This window comes from Eptatretus burgeri, chromosome 2 (genome assembly GCF_056783735.1).
Source record: "Eptatretus burgeri isolate ZD-2024b chromosome 2, Ebu_testis_v1, whole genome shotgun sequence".
In the NCBI taxonomy this organism is placed as follows: domain Eukaryota; kingdom Metazoa; phylum Chordata; class Myxini; order Myxiniformes; family Myxinidae; genus Eptatretus; species Eptatretus burgeri.
The window spans coordinates 84,418,219-84,440,849 of record NC_140962.1 but is presented as its reverse complement, the minus strand read 5'-3'; the positions used below and the strand labels follow the sequence as shown (position 1 = coordinate 84,440,849).

The 22,631-nt window shown below is 43.1% G+C and overlaps 1 protein-coding gene and 1 pseudogene across 3 annotated transcripts in view; one reads left to right on the top strand and one right to left on the bottom strand.

Annotated features, from left to right (window-relative positions):
- The window catches only part of FCF1 (FCF1 rRNA-processing protein), a 48,724-nt gene that overhangs the window by 5,029 nt on the left and 21,064 nt on the right, over positions 1-22,631 (top strand). For all 3 annotated transcript variants that reach the window (XM_085870110.1, XM_085870111.1, XM_085870108.1), the window contains exons 2-6: positions 9,561-9,637; positions 9,746-9,817; positions 10,493-10,641; positions 13,169-13,241; positions 19,288-19,375. In XM_085870110.1, coding sequence (XP_085726236.1) covers positions 9,561-9,637; positions 9,746-9,817; positions 10,493-10,641; positions 13,169-13,241; positions 19,288-19,375 — 459 coding nt within the window. The remainder of the gene's footprint in view (positions 1-9,560; positions 9,638-9,745; positions 9,818-10,492; positions 10,642-13,168; positions 13,242-19,287; positions 19,376-22,631) is intronic.
- Positions 6,607-9,304, bottom strand: LOC147032469 (uncharacterized; annotated as a pseudogene).

Below are 22,631 nucleotides of genomic sequence, written 5' to 3'. Positions count from 1 at the left end.
GTATGCTATGATTGTTGATGACCTGTACCTCTTCACCCCTGCCCCCAATCTCCTGCTGTTGACCTTCTCCCTTCCCTTTAAGTGGATGTCTGGTCGGATTGGGGTTGTGGATATGACACAGGCTGGATGGGCCTATTGGCTTCCTCCTGTGTCAAACTCTCCTTTTATTTAGTAACTAGGGGGCCCATTGTTCCATTGGTCTTCATGGCCTTGGGCATTTTTGCTCGTCTGAACAAAAATAATAGGTTTCCTCGCCTTGAAGCCTTGGAACCGTAATAATAATTTGAAGTCTTTCAAGGTCTTGGTGGTCTGAAGGGTCTTGGGCATCTTAAAAGGTCTTCAAAGGTTGAAGGGGTCTCAGCAGTCTAAAGGGTCAAAAGGTACATTCCAATAGTACGTAATTAATTTACGCACACGCACACGCACACGCACACGCACGCACACACACACCTCATCCATTTATAGTCGACACTGTATCTTGTAAATTTCACTGTTGGATCCATGGTTACTTGTCAGCAATGAAGTATCATTTTTTACAGTGGTGGGAGCTTGTGTTTTCACTCCTGTTTGTGAGTACGAGATATCAAAACGTTGTGGACAAATTCGGTTGAAACTTGGTGGACAGGTTGGGTGTGTGACAATGACGAATTGATTTGCTTTTGGTGAAGATCTGGATCCAGATCCGGATACTCGTACTTCTAAAGTGATTCTTCATCATTGAGTGGTAGATCCAAAAACGATATATAGCACAATATCTCAAACAGTTATGGCTGTTTTCAGAGGAAACTTGGTGGATGAGTTGGTGATGTCTTGAGAACAAGCCAATTCGATGTTGGTTCAGGTCCAAATCCAGATCCAGCCCATCAGTGGGATACAAAACGTAAACTGTTCAGCCTGGCGGAGGTATGCGCTCTACCGAGTGCTGTTCTCGTTACCTTCACCACCGAAGGTGAAGGAGGATATGTTTTTACCCCTCTCTGTCTGTTAATTTGTTTGTTTGTCTGTGTACAGGATATCTCAAAAAGTTATGGACGGATCCGGACGAAACTTGTAGACTGGGCAGAATCTGGGAAAATGTACATATTTAAAGTTGTGGAGGCTGGCAAGCAACTTTTTAGATGTATTTATATGTTCTAAACTAGAACGGGCACTCGGTAGAGCGCATACCTTCGCCGCCGCAACTTTTTTCCGGGCACATTTGAAAAAGGTCATTTTAAAACGTCCATGACGTCACAACCGTCAGTCTGATTGACGTCAAATTTGGTGTGTAACCTCCTTGAAGGCAGTCCAACAAAATGGAATGATAAACACTGAAAAATTAAAAAGTTGAAAAAGACGTCATCTTTTGACGTCATTTTGACGCACTTCGGGGACGTCACGTCCAATCGGGGACTACCATTCTGAAAGCTCGTAGTTCACTGAACGTTTTAACGTTGGTTTCATGTCAATAGCTTTATTAGATCTGAAGCTATGCCTACAAGTATATTTTGACCTTGAGTTTGACCTTGACTACAGAGTTAATTGGCAAAACCTGTACATCAATAAACAGATATTTTGGTACTGATCCCCTAATGCCTGGATTTGGGAGACTTTGCTCGATAAATTATATAGATATTTGAATGTAAAATATCAGGACATTTTAGCCACAATTGAAAAACGTCATGTTCAAACGTCGATGACGTCATAACGGTCAGTCCGATCGAAGTCAAATTTGGTGTGTGACGTCCTTAAGGTAAGTCCTACAAAACGGTATGATCAAAACTGATGAGATCGAAAATTGAAAATTTACGTCATCTTGGGACGTCATTTAGACGCACTTCCGATGACGTTACGTCAAATCCGACACTACATATCCGAAAGGTATCTCGTCATGGAACAATATGGCGGTGGTTGCATGTCGATCGCTGTATTATGAAGGAAGTTATGCTCAAAAGAGTGTTTTTGACCTTTTCATGACTATGACCTTTGACCCGATCGCTCCCAAAATCTAATCAAATCGTCCTTGGATACTCACGAATCATCCCACCAAATTTCATGCAATTCGGTTTAATACTTCCTGAGTTATGCGAATAACAAACAAACACACATATTCACAAATAAATAAATACACAGCGACCAAAACATAACCTTTCACAGAATGCGAAGGTAATCAATCGAGAGGGTTTTCCCGGCTGTATTTTCAACGATTAACCCATAAACTTGACAAATCCAAGATGGCCGCCATCGCTTATAGAAAATACCTAAATTATTGTATCGCTGGAGATACTTGACCAATATCAATGATGTTGATGTCTACATTAGGGTTTTCACACATGCTTGATCAGTTGGAATAAGTTTTAAGTTGATTGTAGGTCAAGGTCATGCATTGGGACAAAGATCAAGGTCATATTTTGACCTCTTGGTGCAGACATAAGCATATCTCAGGAGGTAGACGAGGTCAATTTTCAGAAAATGTTAATGGTGGAGGCATATTCATGTTTACAGCTGACAACTTTTTTTAGATGTATTTTTATGTTCAAACTCGAACTAGGTTTGCCCAGCTGCATTTTCAATGGTTAACCCATAACCTTGATAAATCAAAAATGGCCGTCACCAACACATGAAAAATTCATTTTTAGCCCGCCTGTTCGAAGAACAGAGAGCTATAGCGATACCCCCGGCGTGAGCGTCAGCGTGAAAATGTTAAAGTTTTTGGTGCAAGTTATTTTTTCCTTTCTTATGTTTTTATCTACCACACTATTTTCATATGCCCGATATGTATATCGGGGCGTATTAGGTGATACCGGTCGTCCGTCCGTCCGTTCCTGTCCTCACTCTAACTCCCAAAGTTTTCAACTTTCACGTTTCATATTTGGTACATAGGTACAGACTGTGGACACGGTGTGTTGCGACATACGTTCGTCATCTAAAGTGGTTGCCATGTCAACCAGGATGCTGTTTTCCATCCGTTCCTGTCCGCACTCGACCTCCCAAATTTTTCAACTTTTACGTTTCATATTTGGTACATAGGTACAGACTGTGGAGACGGTGTGTCGCGACATACGTTCGTCATCTAAAGTGGTTGCCATGGCAACCAGGATGCTGTTTTCCATCCATTCCTGTCTGCACTCTAACTCCCAAAGTTTTCAACTTTCCCGTTTCATATTTGGTACATAGTGTTACGGCTGTGGAAATTCGCAGAACACCATATAGGTCCTTAGTTCAGTTTTGCCGATAAGTCCGTGGTCAGTTAGATTTCCCCACCGTTGTTTAATGGGAATTATCCGTGTGGACGGGGGCTGTGATCTTTGAGTTAGCGGTTATTCTTTACTATCGTTATTTTGGACCAACCGCTTCACACAACCACCCTAACCACAAAGCTCCACCAATTACAATAACCACGATCACCTCAACCCTCATAACCACACCACCGCGTTTCCACCTCGGCACACGGTTGCCAGAGGCCTGGCCTTCGTCGAGGGAAAGCAGGCGGCCCCCGTTCCCCCCTCCCCAGGACGAATGGCGTCTCCACGGTGAATTTCACCCTGTAAGGGACAAAGAGAACCACCGCGGCGGCGCGCGTCCCTAATTTGGCGGGAAAACGCTTCCTTCTAGAAGTTTCCCGCATGTTCTGGAAGGGGCGAGAGTGGAGGGGCGGAGCGTAGGAAATAAAAAGGGTGCACGGAGCGTTCGCTCTCTCTCTCTGGAGTTGCGGTTGTTGCTGGGGAGCTGTGCTGCTGCTGCCAGAGCTGCATGGAGATCTGGGCTCGTGTCCGAGTCGGGAGTTTGGAGCGGTCAGTCGGTGGAGGTCCGGACGTCGCGAAGGAGTCGCGGGCTGGAGGCGCAGCCCTGTGTGTCGCGCGGGCGTGTCGGGAGAGCCGGAGAGAGCTCGTCTGCCACGCAGAGGGCCCGAGCTCAACCGCGGCTACGCTAGCTGCCGTGGGGACGGGATGTCGCGACTCGTGCCAGTAAGGCACCACGAGGGTGCAGGTAACCTGCAATGGTCTCATGGGGCCCTTTCGGTCACCAAAGCCCCACGTTATAAAGGCCCACGGGCCCAGTCTGACTCCTTTGTCTGTGAGGGGGTATTTTCTTTGTTTTTCTTTTGAATGAATATTGTGGCGCCGAGTCCCGTAAGTAAAACCTGCTTAAGTACATGTACATGGTAAAACAATAGTCGGTTGTGGTGTTTTCACCTTGCTCGTGTCTTTGTCCCATCCCGCAGTCTCCGCAAATCAACCGCATGCGTGTTTTGAATTCCTTGCTTGTGGATACGTGCTTTTATAATACCTGCATTTTTTGTATATGTGTAAAATAAATGTGCTTGTTTAAATGTACCCCGTTCGTCGTGTCATTTTCCCCCATTGAAGTGCCATATTGTTTTTCGGAATACTAGTTGGTTTTTGAATACCGATAAACAGAATCGGGTCCGGCGATGTCTGGCGATAATACCCGCTCGGTTATCCCAGAACGGAACGAACCGCTTGAGCGGTTCGTGTCCAAACAGTCCCTCGATAGGTTACCCGCGCGAATACTTAGGTATATCGATATTCGGCGATTGACCCTGTCGCGCGCGGGTAGAATACGGACTGGGCCGCGGTGTGCGTTGAAGGCACACCCATGACTGGTTCTCGGCGTTGTTCAGGGAAGTCACGACTGAATTGCTCGTCCGGTGGGCGTGCAGCTGCTATTAGTGAAAAGCAGTCGTTCGCACGCTGGGTGGCGTAGATTCGTAACAATAGATACAGACTGTGGAGACGGTGTGTCGCGACATACGTTCGTCATCTAAAGTGGTTGCCATGGCAACCAGGATGCTGTTTTCCATCTAGTAGCACAATTCTGTATATACCTTCTTGTTTGGGTGTATATTGTGCTCACTTGCGCTCTTGTTACTGATTACAATATACTGTACTAATACATATATTGCTTTAAAATTATTTGGATCAGACTTCACTGCAATGCTTTATAAAAAATATTCATTATTCGACGAGTCTTTTAAAAGCGATAAATGTATAAACAGGCGAGCATTGGGTGGCTTTGACACCAACTCTGGGTTTCATATCTTTGGTGCCAAACATGGTAAGAACATAAATATAACATCTGTTTGTGTCTTTTTAGGTACAAGGAATCCATTGAGACCATTATTTAGACCCCAATATGTTAAGAAATCAAGAACATAGCTTGGTGTTTGCGCAGTGGTTAGGGCAGCGGCTTGGGATCCAAAAGGTCCCGAGTTCAAGCCCCGTTGGGCCACTGAATTAATACACCAGGGGGTTGACTCAGCCTGTCATCCTTCCGAGGTCGGCGAAATGAGTACCAGTGTACTGGGCCGGTGTATACCCCGGTTAAAATAGGGGTACCATATCCCTGCGTCGTAAGAGGCGACCAGGTTGTGTCAGGAAGGCCATCCAGCGTAAAACATGTGCCAAATCACTATGCGGATCATACGGATGATCCGCTGTGGTGACCCCTAACGGGAGCAGCCGAAAGAAGAAGAAGAAGAAGAATGTTAAGAAATCAAGAGAAAAGCCTGGTGTTGGCATAGTAGTTAGGGTAGCGACAAGGGATCCAAAAGGTCCTGAGTTCAAACCCTGTTGGCCGCTTGAATTAATACACATCAGGAGGTTGATTCAGCCTGTCATCCTTCTGACGTTGGCGAAGTGAGTACCAGTGTACTGGGCCCGGTGTATACCCCGGTTAAAATAGGTGTACCATATCCCTGTGTCGTAAGAGGTGACCAGGGTTGCGTCAGGAAGGCCATCCAGCGTAAAACATGTGCCAAATCACTATGCGGATCATACGGATGATCCGCTGTGGTGACCCCTAACGGGAGCAGCCGAAAGAAGAAGAAGAAGAAGAATGTTAAGAAATCAAGAGAAAAGCCTGGTGTTGGCATAGTAGTTAGGGTAGCGACAAGGGATCCAAAAGGTCCTGAGTTCAAACCCTGTTGGCCGCTTGAATTAATACACATCAGGAGGTTGATTCAGCCTGTCATCCTTCTGACGTTGGCGAAGTGAGTACCAGTGTACTGGGCCGGTGTATACCCTGGTTAAAATAGGTGTACCATATCCCTGTGTCGTAAGAGGTGACCAGGGTTGCGTCAGGAAGGGCATCCGGCGTAAAACATGTGCCAAATCATTATGCGGATCATACGGATGATCCGCTGTGGCGACCCCTAACCCGAGCAGCCGAAAGAAGAAGAGGATGTTAAGAAATCAAGATGGCCACCACATTAGGGCAAACTTTATCACTGACTGACTTTAAATGAGTGACCTAACTTTATCATAATATCATGGTTCAGATGTGGGATATACTGACTGTAAATGAATACAGCTATAGTTATATTTTGTCATTGATCAATGTAGAAGAGGGGTGCAGTTACCAAATGAGTTTCATAATGAATAGGAAATCATAACTGAATTTTTGCATATCAATAAAGCAGAAACGGCTGGCAAGACTTTGTTAATTTATAAACTGCTTAAATGAAATATCAACACGTGCATGATACATATCTTGTAATGTTCATTAAAGCCTGTTACATGCTTTAATGCTTCAAATTATGCACCACATTAAACTAGCACTCCACAGAATCCAGCATGGAGGAAGTCAACTCTAAAATGAGGTTCTCTTTATTGTATCTTGCAAACATGACATGAGACGGTGAAAATAACGATCATGACAACTCTCTTTTCTTTTACAAAATAACTCTATAACTTCAACATTCTAAATCATACTTTATGATCTACTGAGAACAATCATGTGCCTGTATAATGGCATTCTTAAAATTTCAGTGCCTTTAGCAACTCGATGTTCAATTGTCCTTGTCATATTTTAGAATAGACCTTTGATCCGATATCATCATTGTATGGGCCTTCGGTGGTTCCACTGTTAGGTGCTGGCGTTATGTCGTTCATAGCATCTGGGACGTGCAGTGTTCCTGTATTGGAGAACTTGATACCATCAAGTAGATTAACTTTGGGTGGGCATCTCTGCTATGCTGCAACCTGGGTAGCATGACAAGTTCCTTTTCCATCCAAAGTGGCTTCATTTATGTCCACATTGCCAGTTGAAAAATGAACAAAACGTCCTTCGACCAAGTTGGGAGGCATGACCGAGCCATTGTCATCCATGGTTGTTAGTGTTTTTTTCAGCTGGTGCCATGTCCAGCCTGATAACATCACGGTACCTCATCACGTGGCCAGCTTGATGAAACATGTCAACGAGCTCCTTCGAACGTGTTGCTTGGTGAAGATTACTTCCCATTCCAATGTGTTTTGGTGTATGAATTTTGTCTCCGTTAGCAGTATAAATTAGATCTTGAGCAATGCTAAGTATTCTGGTTTGGCAGAGTGATTCATGCTTGTAATCACCATCACTGTTCACTTTATTCTCTAAGAGTTGCTGTCCACCCAATAGTAAGTTGAGGAACATGTACAGACTGTCTGGCACATAATCTATTGCTCTGTCCTCACTGATTTCAATTCCATCAGGCTTCGGATGTGATAACATATCACCTCATATGCGTAGTGCAACATGCACCATGGAGAGAAACGAGTCATCCGTTTGATGCTTGAATGGGGGAATAGTGAGCTTTTCACCACGTCAGATAATGGGATGTGGTGGAACTCGGTTGGGATGAGTAGTGTTCTATGCGTGCTTGATCATGGAGAACAATAACTTCATACACACCATCCACACGTTCAGCTTACTTATCTTTGAATGTGCTCCTTCGAATCATAAATGATGATGGAATGGTGATGTCTGCTTCATTAGCTAGTGTGCAATATCTTTCCCACACATCTGTAAGCTCTAGAATATCAGCATGTGATGCTAGTTGCTCAAGCTCATGACAAAGCCAAACCCATACTACATCACTGGCATTTAGTGCTGATTTGCTTATTTTTTCAGTGCTACGTTTGAACCTGACATGGCAGGTACTGTGATGTTTGCCATCAGCTGCTATGAGATCATTTACACAAGCCAGTTGTGTCCTCAAACTCGGGTCATACTTGGCTGCTTCTCGCATTCGTTTGCTAACTTGCTTCTCCTGTATAAGGTGGACTTTTTCCTTGGTCTCTCATTGGCAAAATATGCACAGGTTTCAGTTGATCTGTGTCACCTTACTTCGTAGGAGGATTTTTTTCTTCAAGGGTTGTGGGGGCTGAATAACTACATTGAATTTGATCAAGTGTTGTATCTGCAGCTTTCAGTCTTTCGAGTTTGTAAGCACTTGTATCGGAGGCACGGCATCCATTGTGACATGTTATTGATGGTAACACATCAGTCAGCCGATCAGTTGCAGATCTAAAATTGTCATTCCGTAACTTCAGTCGAATTTGTCTTGCGTTATGGATTGTCCAAAGGCCATCACATGTAGGTGTAACAAGGTGTTGTTTGTTATCTTCTTGACATATTATACATTTGTCATAATTTAACAAGACTCCCCGTTTTCTTGAAGCTGGATGAGCATCCATTGCTACAAGTCATATAGCCACATGCCTGCAAAGACAGATAAAACATATTAGTATAGACCAGGTTCCTCCTGAGATATGCCTATTTCTGCACCAAGAGGTCAAAATATGACCTTGACCTTTGTCCCAATGCATGACATTGACCTACAATCAACTTAAAACTTATTCCAACTGATCAAGCATGTGTGAAAACCCAAATATAGACATTAACATCATTGATATTGGTCAAGTAGTTCCAGAGATACAATAATTTAGGTATTTTCTATAAGCGATGGTGGCCATCTTGGATTTGTCAAGTTTATGGGTTAATCGTTGAAAATACAGCCGGGCAAACCCTCTCGATTGATTTAGAACATATAAATACATCTAAAAAAGGTGTTTGCCAGCCATAAACATGAAATGCCTCCACCATTAACATTTTCTGAAAATTGACCGAGTCGATTGGTGGACAGGTTGGGTGTGTCGCAAGGACGAACGGATTAGATTTTGGTGAAGATCTGGATCTGGATACGAGAATTATTTAATTTTAAAGTGAATCTTCACCATTGAGAGATAGGGCCAACAATGATATAGTACTGGACAGCACGATATTTCAAAAATGTATTGGGACCGATATGTTCTCATGGTGGAGGTATGCGCTCTACTGAGTGTCCTTCTAGTTCCTGTTCGTTTTTGGCCTTAAGCTGCAGCACTCTAGTACTGCCATTGTAAAAATATAAAAAGTAGTCAAAATATCAGGGAAATAATAAAGCAAAATAATTTTTGCAGTTCCAGCCTAATCGTTCCAGCATCCAGTCTGAGTCTGGGAGGTTAGTAATTTGAACCTCGGCTGAGTCCAACGAAAGACATTTTAAAAATGGTACGTTGCTGCTTCCTTGCTTGATGCTCAGCATTTTTAAAAAGGATAGAGCACAGACAAATGACCATGTGTTGGTAATAATAGCGAAGGCTCCAATGGGCCTAATGGCCGACTGTTGCGTTAAAGTTGCTTGTAAGGGAACTCTTATTATTACATTATAAATAGTTTGTCATTGGCTCGTCATGGACTTGCATCGATGCTTGTATTTAAGGATCATATTGTCAAATTCCACGGTGTTTTGTGTTTGCCAGGGAAAAGGCAAGAAGAGAAGGAAGAAGAAGACTGTTGCCGCAACAAAGAAGCTGATTAGCTTAAGGGATGCACGCCTGTGAGGGATGCAGCTTGTTTTTACCTTTCTCAGAACATCAAGCACACCTGTGTGTTATGTTTGTAGTACCTCTCGAGTTGAACACCTGTTTGTTGTGTCAAACCACAGGAAAGAAAGCGATCGAAGTGCTGCCAAAAAGAGAAAGAAGGAAGATCCAGATGCCCTTAAGATTATTCATGCGTAAGTCTCCTTTAGTTGAAGAAACTTGTTGGTAAGGGTCATCTCGTTCGGGGACTCGTTCAAGCAAATATTGTTTACCGACAAAGCTTGGATCCAACATTTTGGTCATCGAGCAGTCAAACGGAACATGGAGGCCATTTGTGTGGGTCTGGATGCCCCTGTCGGAATGAGATGTGGAGAGATGTGGAGACACACACACACACACACACACACACACACACACACACACACACACACACACACACACACACACACACACACACACACACACACACACACACACACACACACACACACACACACACACACACACACACACACACACACACAAACAAACTTGGGTGAGGGTGGGGGTTTTGCTTTAATAAGTGGGGATGGGGTTAGTGAGGTCAATGCATCCACTTGTATGGCTCCTTCCTCCACCACACTCTGACCCCTATCACACCCCTTTCTCTGCACGAGAGGGGGTATATTAGGATGCAAACACGCACTGCTTAGTTCTGATTGAAGGTCACTTGCCGATTGAAACGTTGGACCTGGGCCTTGGACCTTGGTGGTAGATGAAATACCTCATTGGTTTTGCATGTTCCGCATTGTATAGTCTTAACGTGTCCTGATGACTGTTCTTCATGTGATTCAGGACATGAAGCTAATTCTTTTTTTCTTTTTGTCCAGTCCCAAGTACCCATCTTGCTTGTTCTTCCAATACAATACCCAGCTGGGTCCACCGTACTACGTGCTGGTCGATACAAACTTCATTAACTTCTCCATCAAGTCCAAGCTGGACGTGATGCAGTCCATGATGGATTGCCTGTATGCCAAATGTGAGTCCCCTTTTATTACTTTGTTGTTGTGAACAAGAGTTTCAATCTGGGTCATGTTGTCAAACCTTCATCTCCACTTACTATTCAGTATTCACTCGAGAAAATGCGATCCACGGGGCACTCGTTCTCTTGAATTCCCATTTCGGCTCCAGTGCCAGTTGAAGATGTTCGGTCTCAAAGAAATGGACGGTCTCAACAGAAACTAGAGGGGGAGCACTCGGGAGAGTGCAAAACCTCCGCCGCCAATACTGCTGGGTCACTCAAGTGAACCTTATATCTTATTCATTAAATATGATGTCAACAGTGCTGACAGTTATAGTTCTTTTCTGCAACATTTTTTTTTGGGGGGGGGGGGGTTGGAAATCACTTAAAACATGTAGAAATGCAAAAAAAACAAACATTTTTTTCTTTAACAATTTTTTGAGGGGGTTGGAAATCACTTAAAACATGTAGAAATGCAAAAAAAAAAAAAAATTTTCTCTAAATTTTTTTTGGGAGGGGGTAACAATTTTTTGGGGGGGTTGAAAATCACTTAAAACATGTAGAAATGCAAAAAAAAAAAATTCTCTAGCAATTTTTTTGGGGGGGGGGGGGGTTTTTGTATACCTTGGTCGAGGCTCGTATGAGAGCTAACACACAACTCACAGCAAGGAGGCATGAGACAAGAGGGGCGGGAGTTGAAGGGACAAAACAGTGGGGAACAGACACATTAGGTGAACTGTGGAAGGGAGAGGGATGGGGATGGGACGGGGAACATGGCGAAGAGAAGATGGACATTTCAGGGACTTTCAGGAAGGAAAGCAGGAGAAATGAAGGAAGTGGGCTTGGGTGGATTATCGGGGTAGAAAAGATCGAGGATTTGGATGGGGGAAGATAAGAGGTGGTGGTGAACAGCTGTTTTGAAAGCCTGGAGGGAAGAATGGGAAAGAATAGAGTGAGGAAGTTTATTCCAAAGGCGGGAAAAAAGAGGAATGAAAGAGTGATGATGAGCAGTGATTCGTGATTTTGGTAGTTTTACCAGAAGGGGGTTGTTGGCGGACCTTGAGCGCCCTGTGGAAATGTGGTGGGGACAAATCGCAGAGAGAGCAGGGGGGGCAAGGCTGGAGAGGAGTTGGTAGAAGACAGAAAGACCACCGACCAACCTGCGGTGATTGAGTGAGAGGCCCAAAGACTCAGCTTCATTGCAGGAGATGCCGATGATCTTAAATGCCCTGGTTTCGACAGCGTGAAGCCGAGAAAGGTGGGAGGCAGGAGCACCAGCCCAGAGGGGAGAGCAGTACTCCATCAGGCTACGGACAAAAGCTTTGTAAGTGGTCAGGAGCTCAAGAGGGCCGAGGAAGGACTTAGCACGACGGAGGATTCCCAGTCGGCGACTGGCTTTTGAGGCGAGGTTGGAAATGTGACTTTCCCAGGAGTGTTGTTTGTTATCTTCTTGGCATATTATACATTTGTCATAATTTAGCAAGACTCCCTGTTTTCTTGGGGTTGGAAATCACTTAAAACATGTAGAAATGCAAAAAAAATATATTTTTTTTTCTCTAAATTTTTTTGGGGGGTTGGAAATCACTTAAAACATGTAGAAATGCAAAAAAATTCTCTATTTTTTTGGGGGGGGTAACAATTATTTTGGGGGGGTTGGAAATCACTTAAAACATGCAGAAATGCAAAAAAAAATCTCTAACAATTTTTTTTTTGAGGGGGGGACCAAGTCCAAAATTTAATGGCATGATCCTTGGACCATACCTAACCCCCCCACCAAGTTTCGTCAAAATCCGTCGAGGAGTTTTTCCGTAATACTGTTCACAAACAAACAAACAAACAGAAAGGGGTGAAAACAGTAACCTCGATCCATCTTCGAAGATGGCGGGGGTTAATGAAAGTAAATTGTATGTTTGAGTTTGGGTCTGAAGTTAGACGATGCAGGATGTTTAGCTCAAAAAACAGATTCAACATTATGATGTGACATTTTGTTCGAAGTCCATGGCATTGTGACTCGTATAACTTCTTGCCGAAGTGCCAAGATGAAATGATTGGCCCTTGTAATGTTCGCATGATTTTTTTTAAATTTTATTTGTTGTCTCGTGAGTAATTTCGACTGGTAGGATGCAGCTTACAGGTATGTGGGCCTCTGAGATCTCGAGCCTGGGTTTGAATCACGAGCCAGCCATAAACTGTAACCCGAGTGTTTCGCAGGAAGGGTGATTCGTCAATGTGTGTGCCGTCCCTCGGATGGACGTTAAACTGGGCGTCCCATCTGCCGGCATTAATTTGTGGATGTTAAAGATCCCATGGTGTCGCCGGCACCCTGAACAAAATCCATATTCCTGTTGCCTTCATTTGAACATTACACCTGGCCAACCTGGTTCGTGAAAGACTTTGGGCAAAAACTTTCCCCGGCCAACCCCACGAGGTAGAAATAATTTTTATCCACAAAGGACTCCTCGTCCCTCAAGTAATATAAGGATTTTAATGAAGGCTTTGGGTTTAACATGTTCTTCCTCATTCTTTTTCCTGCCTTTACCTCCAGGCATTCCCTGCATCACGGACTGTGTTATGGCCGAGTTGGAAAAGTTGGGACTTAGGTATCGAGTGGCCCTGCGGTGAGTGCAAGTAGAGGAACATGTTTGCAAGAAAAGCGGTTAAATATTGTACAACCAAATGGCACCTCCTTATCGCATTGTGAAATGGCACTCATGCAGATTTATTTGTTTGTTCGCAATTAGCCCAGCCATTTCCACAAAGGACGGGAGAGTGTACAGGCAACTACCTTAATATCGATCACTCGTTCTCAGTTGCACTGTAACCTATAAACCCTGGTGAGATGCTGTCAAACTAAAATACACAATTTGGTGTCTCTGTCTGTCTGAATGTTCTTTTTGACCACGATGTATTCGGTTGTTACTTGACAGGGGGAGTAAGGGTCACGCGACGGAGGTTGTAGCAATTCAATTTGCCCCCATCCCCAAGGGTAGGTTGGCACCTTGCATGAGCTCCATGTTGAGGTGTATAATAGGTTATCATGGCTTTCATGGGGTACACGTTCCGGATGTAAAAATTATCACCACAAACGTTTCAGTCCGTTCTGTCCCACATACAATTACATTTTTAAACAGTCGATATCAAACTGGAAGAAGTTTGGAGGAAACTCGATGTGATTAAGGCATTCTATACTTATCGCATCCTCCTTAGATGAACGGATCAGAGCTGTATCGACTCGCTTAGGCGTAGGTAAGCGGCAATGATCTTTAGCTAACAAAGCTGTTTACACCTTGAGTTTTTACGCACGAATAATGAATCCCATTGCCTGTTTGATTTTTCGATCCATGATCAGATTATATATGGACTTGATTGTTTGTAACCTGTCTTGGGGCCTCATGTGTGATTTGTCATGGCTATCGTTTCAAGTGTGATGTGCGATACTGCCACTGACACCCTTACAGCCCAATTGTGACCTTCATTTGATGCACAATCATGTTCTGAAAGTTTGTTAGCATTTTGTGATTTTGCAGGGTGTGTTCCATTATCAATCTGTTTGCTATTATCAATCATATCAAATCTGCTTGCTTGCCAAGCCCAGCCGTTCCTTGTCAACCGTTTCGATGGAGTGCTTTGTGTGCAGGTACACGTGATCTCTTCTCCACCCCCCCCCCCACCCCAACCTCTCCTGGTCGTTTCTGTAGGGAGTGAGCATTTCTAATATTGTTAAATGTTCTGGCTTGTTATTTTGCTCTGGTGTTAAGAATAACATATTGGTTTTTGATTGCACCCACAAAGCTAAAAATTGCTGTAAGAGAAGAGTTTGTTATGGAAGATGAAACCTGTCATTCGTAGCTCACTGTCCAACAAGTTGTGATCCACATATTGCATACACAACTAGAATGGCACTACTGTAGGTGGAATGCATACGTCTTGTATCCCACTGATAGGTCGGATCTGCATCCGGACCCGGCCCAAAATCTAATTGGCTAGCTCTTGTCACCTGCCAACTCATCCACCTTGTTTTGTCATAATCAATCAGAGGACCACGAAGGAACCCGAAGTAAAGAGCAAAGATGCTGTCATCAGGAGGAACCTGGATAAGAATCGGGTTTCAGCCGCTACTCCACCGCCCTCAAACCCATGCGCTCATCCACAACTTTTTGCAATATCATCCTATATATAATTTTGGCGCCATCTATCTATAATTCCAGCAATGTCTGTGTCTGTGTCTGTGTGTGTCTGTGACCGCTGTTTCTCGTCAACCACTGGTCCGATCTAATTGAAACTTGCCAGATATATTGCTGGGGACCTGAGGATGTGCCTTTTCAAGGTTTGATATTAATCGGACAAGTGCTTCCCAAGTTATGGCAATTTATTTACCAAACCAATGACAAGACGCGTTGTTGCGTGGGCGTGGCCGATGGGGAAGGGAAGCTCAGCCGCGTTTGCCATTACGGGTTACAACGTACGGACTTCCGGATAGTGATGACTTCGTGTATTCTAATAATTTCTCGATTTCTTATGCGCATTTATAGATAAACACAATGCCCCAAGCTATGATCGTTTTCATATTAGACGGTGTATAAATATCGGCAACATCAGAATGAGCTGGTGTGCTCCGAACCAGGAAGTAAATTTTTTTTCTCTCTCTTCTCTTCTCTTTTTGTTTTTCCTTGCCACGACATTGCGAAAAGGTAAAATACGTTGGCGCTAATTGAATAATTGGGTAATAAAACTAAATTGCGAATAATATGCGAACTTCTGGGCCACGCACGTACGGGCACGTGAGAGCAAAGAAATGGCCTGTGTGGTTGTTGTTTGTTGATCGCGGTTTGAATATTTATTTATTTATTAATTTTTTACGGCCACGTACTCTTATCTCAAATGTAAAGAATCACTTACAAAATTAAAAAGAAGTCTTGGATCTGGATCCAGATCATCACCAAAATCGAATCAATTAGTCCTTGTCACAAACCCAACCTGTCCAACAATTTTGGCCGAATCTGTCCACAACCTTTTGGGGTATTCTGCTCACAAACAGACAGACAAACAGGGGTGAAAACATGATCTCCATCCACCTTCAGTTGCGGAGGTAATGAGCATGTATAAAGCGGCACGAGTAGATGTAACAACTTTCAACATTGGATTCCTGTTAGAAATTAGAACTACCATCCACCAATCCTGACCTGCAAATTTTATTCACTACAAACAGTTTCATTTGTGTCGATGTTCTCTCTCCCAATACCCTCCACCTTCTTTCCTGCTTGCCCATTTATACATTTTGATTTTGCTTCTGTTCAACTGGTATTTCACAGCATTGGCTCCAGAAGCCATCTTTTCAGTTAGATGTTTTCAACTTGTTTAAAAGATTGGGGGAAGGGGTGCCAAAACTGACATTTTTTTTTCCTCCTCCACAAAAGGTAGACGGAGGTTATTATTGACCCCTGTTTGTCTATGAGCAGGATATCTCATCAAAACGTTGTGGACAAATTCGGTTGAAACTTGGTGGACAGGTTGGGTGTGACGAGGACAAATTCATTAGATTTTGGTGAAGGTCCAGATCCGGATTTGGATCTGAGTTTTATTTATTTATATTTTTAAAGTGATTATTCACCATTGACAGATGGTGCTACAAACATCATCGAACACGATATCTCAAAAAGTAGATGGATTCATGACAAACAGTTTGATTTATGTAGATGTTCTCTCTCCCAATACCCTCCACTTTCTTTCCTGCTTGCCTATTTATACATTTTGATTTTGCTTCTGTACAACTGGTATTTCACAGCATTGGCTCCAGAAGCCAATGGATTTGGATTCGGGTGAAAGCAGATGGATAGGTTGGGTGTGTGACAAGGACGAACTGATTTGGTTTTGTTGAAATTTTTTAAGTGACTTGCAAGTTGCTTGTGCCCGCATTGGATTCTAAACGGGGTAGAGATAGAGCATTAGCAAGTTGTCCATGCCCACACAGGATTCTAAATGGAGGAGGCAAAAATGGAAATTGCGTCTTCTGTCATCGAGCCGGCAAGCTGGAAGCAACAATCACATACATTTATTTTTTCACATCTAATGCAATTGAAATGCTCACATGATGGCGAGGTGCTCCATTTGAAACTTTGTTCAGTACGTGTTGCCTTTTGATACCAAGGGTCCAGAACAAAAATTTGTATTGGTGTCAAAGCCAGTGACCAATTGCAAATTAATATCAGGATTCTTCAGCATTGAGAGATGGGGTCAAAACGATAAACTGTCGGATGCCACTATTTGTGGATTCACTCTTCGTGGACTACAGCCTGGTGTTTGCTTAATGGTTGGGTGGTGGGCTTGGGATCGGAGGGTCCTGAGTTGAAATCCCGCTTTGCCATTGAATTGATATCAGGTGGGGTTGACACCACCTGTTATCCTTCCGAAGTTGGCAAAATGAGTACCAGCTCACTGGGATGTCCTGGTGTGTGCCCCAGTTTAGAAGACGTACGCTGTATCCCTGTATGTCGTAAGAGGTGACTAAAGGGTTAGCGTCAGGAAGGGCATCCGGCATTAAAACTGCCTCAAATAGGGAAGATTGTCATGGGAATTTAAGGCTAACCCCTGCTCTAGCAGGGAGAAATGGTGTGCGTGCGTGCGCGCATGCTATCCGTGGACTCCGCGTATTCGCGGTTGATAAAATGTGACCTGCTTCTACATTCACAACCCTGTGCTTTGCATATTAGAGGGGGGTTTTTGCGGGCGTGTTCGCGGTTTAAAAAAAAACAAAAACTCGTAGGTGTATTCATGTTTTGTTGTTTGCTTGTTTTTTCATGGGCATATTTGCAGTTTTTCAGGAGATTTTTTATTTTTTCCCTTATGAATCACGAACCACCAGGAACCTCGTCCCCATTTTTCTATTGAAACAATGCCCTGCCATTCACAGATTCACTATTCGTGGCATTTTCCAGGAACGTACCCCCCCCCCCCCGCCGTGAATAGTGGGGTCCTACAGTGTAGCATGATATTTTAAAAAGTTGTGGATGGATTATGACAACTTTGTGGATTTTTTTTCCCCGGTGATGAGAACAAGCCAATTAGATTTTTGTTTCGGTCCAGGTCCTGATCTGGCCTATCGATGGGATACAAAATGTAAACTGTTCAGCCTGGTGGAGGTATGCACTCCACCGAGTGCCGTTCTCGTGAAACGTGTGAACGTTTTATTAAATAGTCTTTGGAGTACAGTATTGACATGCCAGTATTCTCATGAGCCTTGACCAAATGTATATGAATGGTTAATAATTATATACATACACACACACCATTCCTTTCGTGCTGTAAAGGCACATAGTGCTGCCGAGGCAGTTTCATTGGCAATGAGTACAGTCCTGGATGGGTTGCCTCTCCGATGCAGTTACCCTGAATGGTTATTACCCCAATCCACTGGTACTCTTTTTACCGACCTCGGAAGGATGACAGACTGAGTCATCCCACCTGGTGTTAATTCAATGGTAAAAGGATTTCAAACTTAGGACCCTATGGTGGTTCCAAGCCAGCCACCTTAACCGCTAAGCCAACACCAACCAGGCTTGCGTGAATGATTTAAGGGAGGTTGCAATGAAAGGAAAAAGAAGTTGCATAAACCTTTTGAAGTTTGATTGCCAATTTCTGTAAGTTATTGGTGACAGAAGCCATTGTTATGTGTGGTTTACCCGATCCATAGTATCGATGCTAAATCATCTGTGCTGGCAAATGCCTCAGATAGTGCTTAAGGTGAAACAAACGGCTAATTTAAATTTCGAAACAACTGTACAAGGAAGCCCTGAATAAAGCATGAGCGTAAATAATCATATTGATCTTGGAGAGAAATCTCTTTACATTCCATGAGTGAAACGGTATTACTCCAAGCTGTGTAGTACATTGAGAAATGGTGTAGCCTCGTGGTAAGGACACTGGACTGGCACATCAGAGGTTGTGGGTTCAATTCTGGCAGCGGTATTAAGAATTTGAACTCCAAGCTTCAGGAGAGTGAGCTAGTGTCAGGAAAATTACCAAGTTTTTGTCAAAATTCTGGTATAAACCTAGTCTGCTCATTGATAACAAGTTCCTGCCCCAAAAGGACTGGGCTTCATGTGATTGCAGACGACGTTTTGTGACTGACTCGTACTAGCATCCGAAGTCACATTTGCTTGCATAATCTGTACGTAGTTGTCCCTTGCGGTCTGAGTGAAATTGCCTATTTTGGCATTTTCTTCCTTCGGGGAGAGGTGGGGGTGCAATTGGAGTTATATGAGCTTTGGAATCACGATGTATTATTAATGCACATAAGCAGTACACATGTTTTTGATTCTTGTACATAACCAGGGTTTTTATTTTTATCTTCGGGAGTGATCAAGGCACTGCCCAGATAAAGGGATGTGTCAGAAGAACATGTTGCTCACTTGGAACAAAATCGCCCTTTGGGCAGGTACTCTGCTAAAAACAACAGAGCTATGGTGCGTGTGTGCGTGTGCGTGCGTGCGTGAAAATTTGTGGTGTTCCAGAAGAAAGTATCACTGTAGAAATACCACCACGTCAAATTGGGCCAACATGGTATTAATGATCATAAGGATAAGACAACCCCCATGGCTGCTCCTGTAGGGAGTTGGGACTTCTTGTGTACTTTATTGTTTAACATCTTTGTCATGTCACCCTTGCCAGAATTGCCAAAGATCCACGGTTCGAGCGTTTGCCTTGCACCCATCATGGAACCTATGCAGACGACTGTCTCGTGCAGCGAGTAACTCAGGTTTGTCCAGAGATGAAGCTCACTACATGAAGCGTAATATGACATCCCTTATACCTTTTTGTGATCTCTTCTAGATTTGATTGTGCTTGTACGTCCCATGCTAGATTGTTCACCTTCTCTGTTATTAAGCTTGTCTGATCATTGACATCTCTTTGAATGTGATGCATGCACGCACGCACACACACATTCTCTCCCAGTCAAAAGTTTGGACGCACGTACTCATTCAAGAGTTTTTCTTTATTTTTACTATTTTTGACATTGTAGAATAATGGTGACGACATCAAAACTATGAAATAACACATGGAATTATGTAGTAACCAAAAAAGTGTGGAAACAAATCAAAGTATATATTATATTTTAGATTCTTCAAAGTAGCCACCCTTTGCCTTTGACAGCTTTGCACCGTCTTGGCATTCTCTCAACCAGCTTCATGAGGTAGTCACCTGGAATGCTTTTTTATTAACAGGTGTGCCTTGTTAAAAGTACATTTGTGGAATTTCTTTCCTTCTTAATGTGTTTCAGCCAATCTGTTGTGTTGTGACAAGGTGGCGTTGGTATACAGTAAATCGTAGGGTGCATCAAACGCCCCCTTTTTTGCGAAAGTTTGAAAAACATAACGGCGATAGGACAGATGTGTTCGAATACATGAAAAAACATCTTTTTTTTCAGAATTTTCGGTCATCATCTTGGGGGTCCACATCGGGGTCAAAGTTCAGGCACGCAGCTCCTGTGCATTTTTCAGAATAAGTGTTATTTTTCACTGTATAGTGACCAAAACTTGTGTCTGGTGGTGAAATAATTCTGACATATCAATGTACTGCTCCTTTGGTGATGTTTGTAACACAGTTGGCTTGTAATTTGTTGGCACAGTTTCCCGGAAAATGGTATTTTTTTCCCGCAAATTGTGTTTTCCGGGATAATTTGACACGTGGCAGATCATGAATGTAAAAGTATGGACTGTAAAAGTTTGGACAAAGGAACTTGGACTATTGCTTATTGGGCGCTTTGGTACAGACTTTGGAAAGCCTCACTTCCCCAAGGACATTTACTCGACATCTAGCGTATCTGACTTTGTCTCGGTTGATTCTTGGTTTGTGTTCCGAGCACTTGAACTGGATGATTTATTTTTAACGTATGAAGTGAGTGAGTGGGCAACACTTCCAGCCTATGTGGATTCAAAATCTAAAACCAAAGCACTCGATGTAACTAATGATGCGGCTGAACGTCTAATACAACTCGGAACGGACTGTGTCGGTGCAGCTCGGTCTGAAGAACACTTTAAGAATGTGCAACAAGTCACTGAGAATGACAGGAAAGAGAATCAGAATCTCCGGAAACGCTTGAAACTTGATCATTAATGATATTATATGAGTATCTTGATATGAATACACATAATTCTGGGTAATAAAGCTGTGAATTTGACAGAACCGAGGCATTTGTTACTATTTTTGGGGGGGGGGAGGGGGAAATCACCAGTTTTGGGAAAATCACCAAATTTCCCAGAAAATTTGATTGGCTCTATATCACTGGAACATCACCAAAGGAACTGGAACATACATTGATATGTCAGAATTATTTCACCACCAGATACAAGTTTTGATCACTATACAGTGAAAAATAACACTTATTCTGAAAAATGCGCAGGAGCTGCGTGCCTGAACTTTTACCCCGATGTGGACCCCCAAGATGATGACCGAAAATTCTGAAAAAAAAAAGAGAAATGTTTTTTTCATGTATTCAAACAAATCTGTCCTATCGCAGTTATGTTTTTCAAACTTTTGCAAAAAAGGGGGCGTTTGATGCACCCTAGTAAATAGCCCAATTTGGTAAAAGACCATTATTTTGTCTGTACTGTCATAGTACATATTATGGCAAGAACAATCGACTAAGCAAAGAGAAATGACAGTCCATCATTACTTGAAGACATGAAGGTCAGTCAATCCAGAAAATTTCAAGAACTTTGAAAGTTTCTTCAAGTGCAGTCACAAAACCACCAAGCGCTTTGATGAAACTGGCTCTCATGAGGACCGCCACAGGAAAGGAAGACCCAGAGTTACCTCGACTGCAGAGGATAAGTTTATTAGAGTTACCAGCCTCAGAAATCGCAAATTAACTGCAGGTCAGATTACAACCCAAGTAAATGCTTCACAGAGTTCAAGTAACAGACACATCTCAACATGAACTGTTCAGAGGAGACTGTGTGAATCAGGCCTTCATGGTCAACATGCCAAAAAGAAACCATGACTGAAGGAGACCAAAAAAAAAAGAAGAGACTTGCTTGGGCCAAGAATACGAGCAATGGACATTAGACAGGTGAAAATCTGTCCTTTGATCTGACGAGTCCACATTTGAGATTTTTGGTTCCAACCGCCATGTCTTTGTGAGATGCAGAGAAGGTGAAAGGATGATCTCTACATGTGTGGTTCCCACCGTGAAGCATGGAGGAGGTGGTGTGATGGTGTGGGGGTGCTTAGCTGGTGACACTGATGGCGATTTATGTAAAATTCAAGGCACACTTAACCAGCACGACTATCAAAGCATTCTGCAGCGATACGCCATCCCATCTGGTTTGCACTTAGTCGTACCATCATTTGTTTTTCAACACGATAATGACCCAAAAACACACCTCCAGGCTGTGTAAGGGCAATTTGACCAAGAAGGAGAGTGATGGAGTGCTGCATCATATGACTTGGCCTCCACAATCGCCTGATCGAAACCCAATTGAGATGGTTTGGGATGAGTTAGACCGCAGAGTGAAGGAAAGGCAGCCAACAAGTGCTCAGCATATGTGGGAACTCCTTCAAGACTGTTGGAAAAGCATTCCAGGTGACTACCTCGTGAAGCTGGTTGAGAGAATGCCAAGAGTGTGCTAAGCTATCATCAAGGCAGAGTGGCGACTTTGAAGAATATAAAATACATTTTGATTTATTTAACACTTTTTTGGTTACTACATAATTCCATATGTGTTATTTCATAGTTTTGTTGTCATCACTATTATTCTACAATATCGAAAATAGCAAAAATAAAGAAAAACGTGTGTGTGTGTGTGTGTGTGTGTGTGTGTGTGTGTGTGTGTGTGTGTGTGTGTGTGTGTGTGTGTGTGTGTGTGTCGTGGCCTGCAAAAGTGTTCAACTCTATCAAAAATGCTACATTTAGATGAATTACAAATGTGTTGAAACAATTCTTCCAAATGAGCTTTAAAATTTTTATTCGTAACTGAAGAGATCAAACTAAACATTTTTGGAGTTGAAGGAGT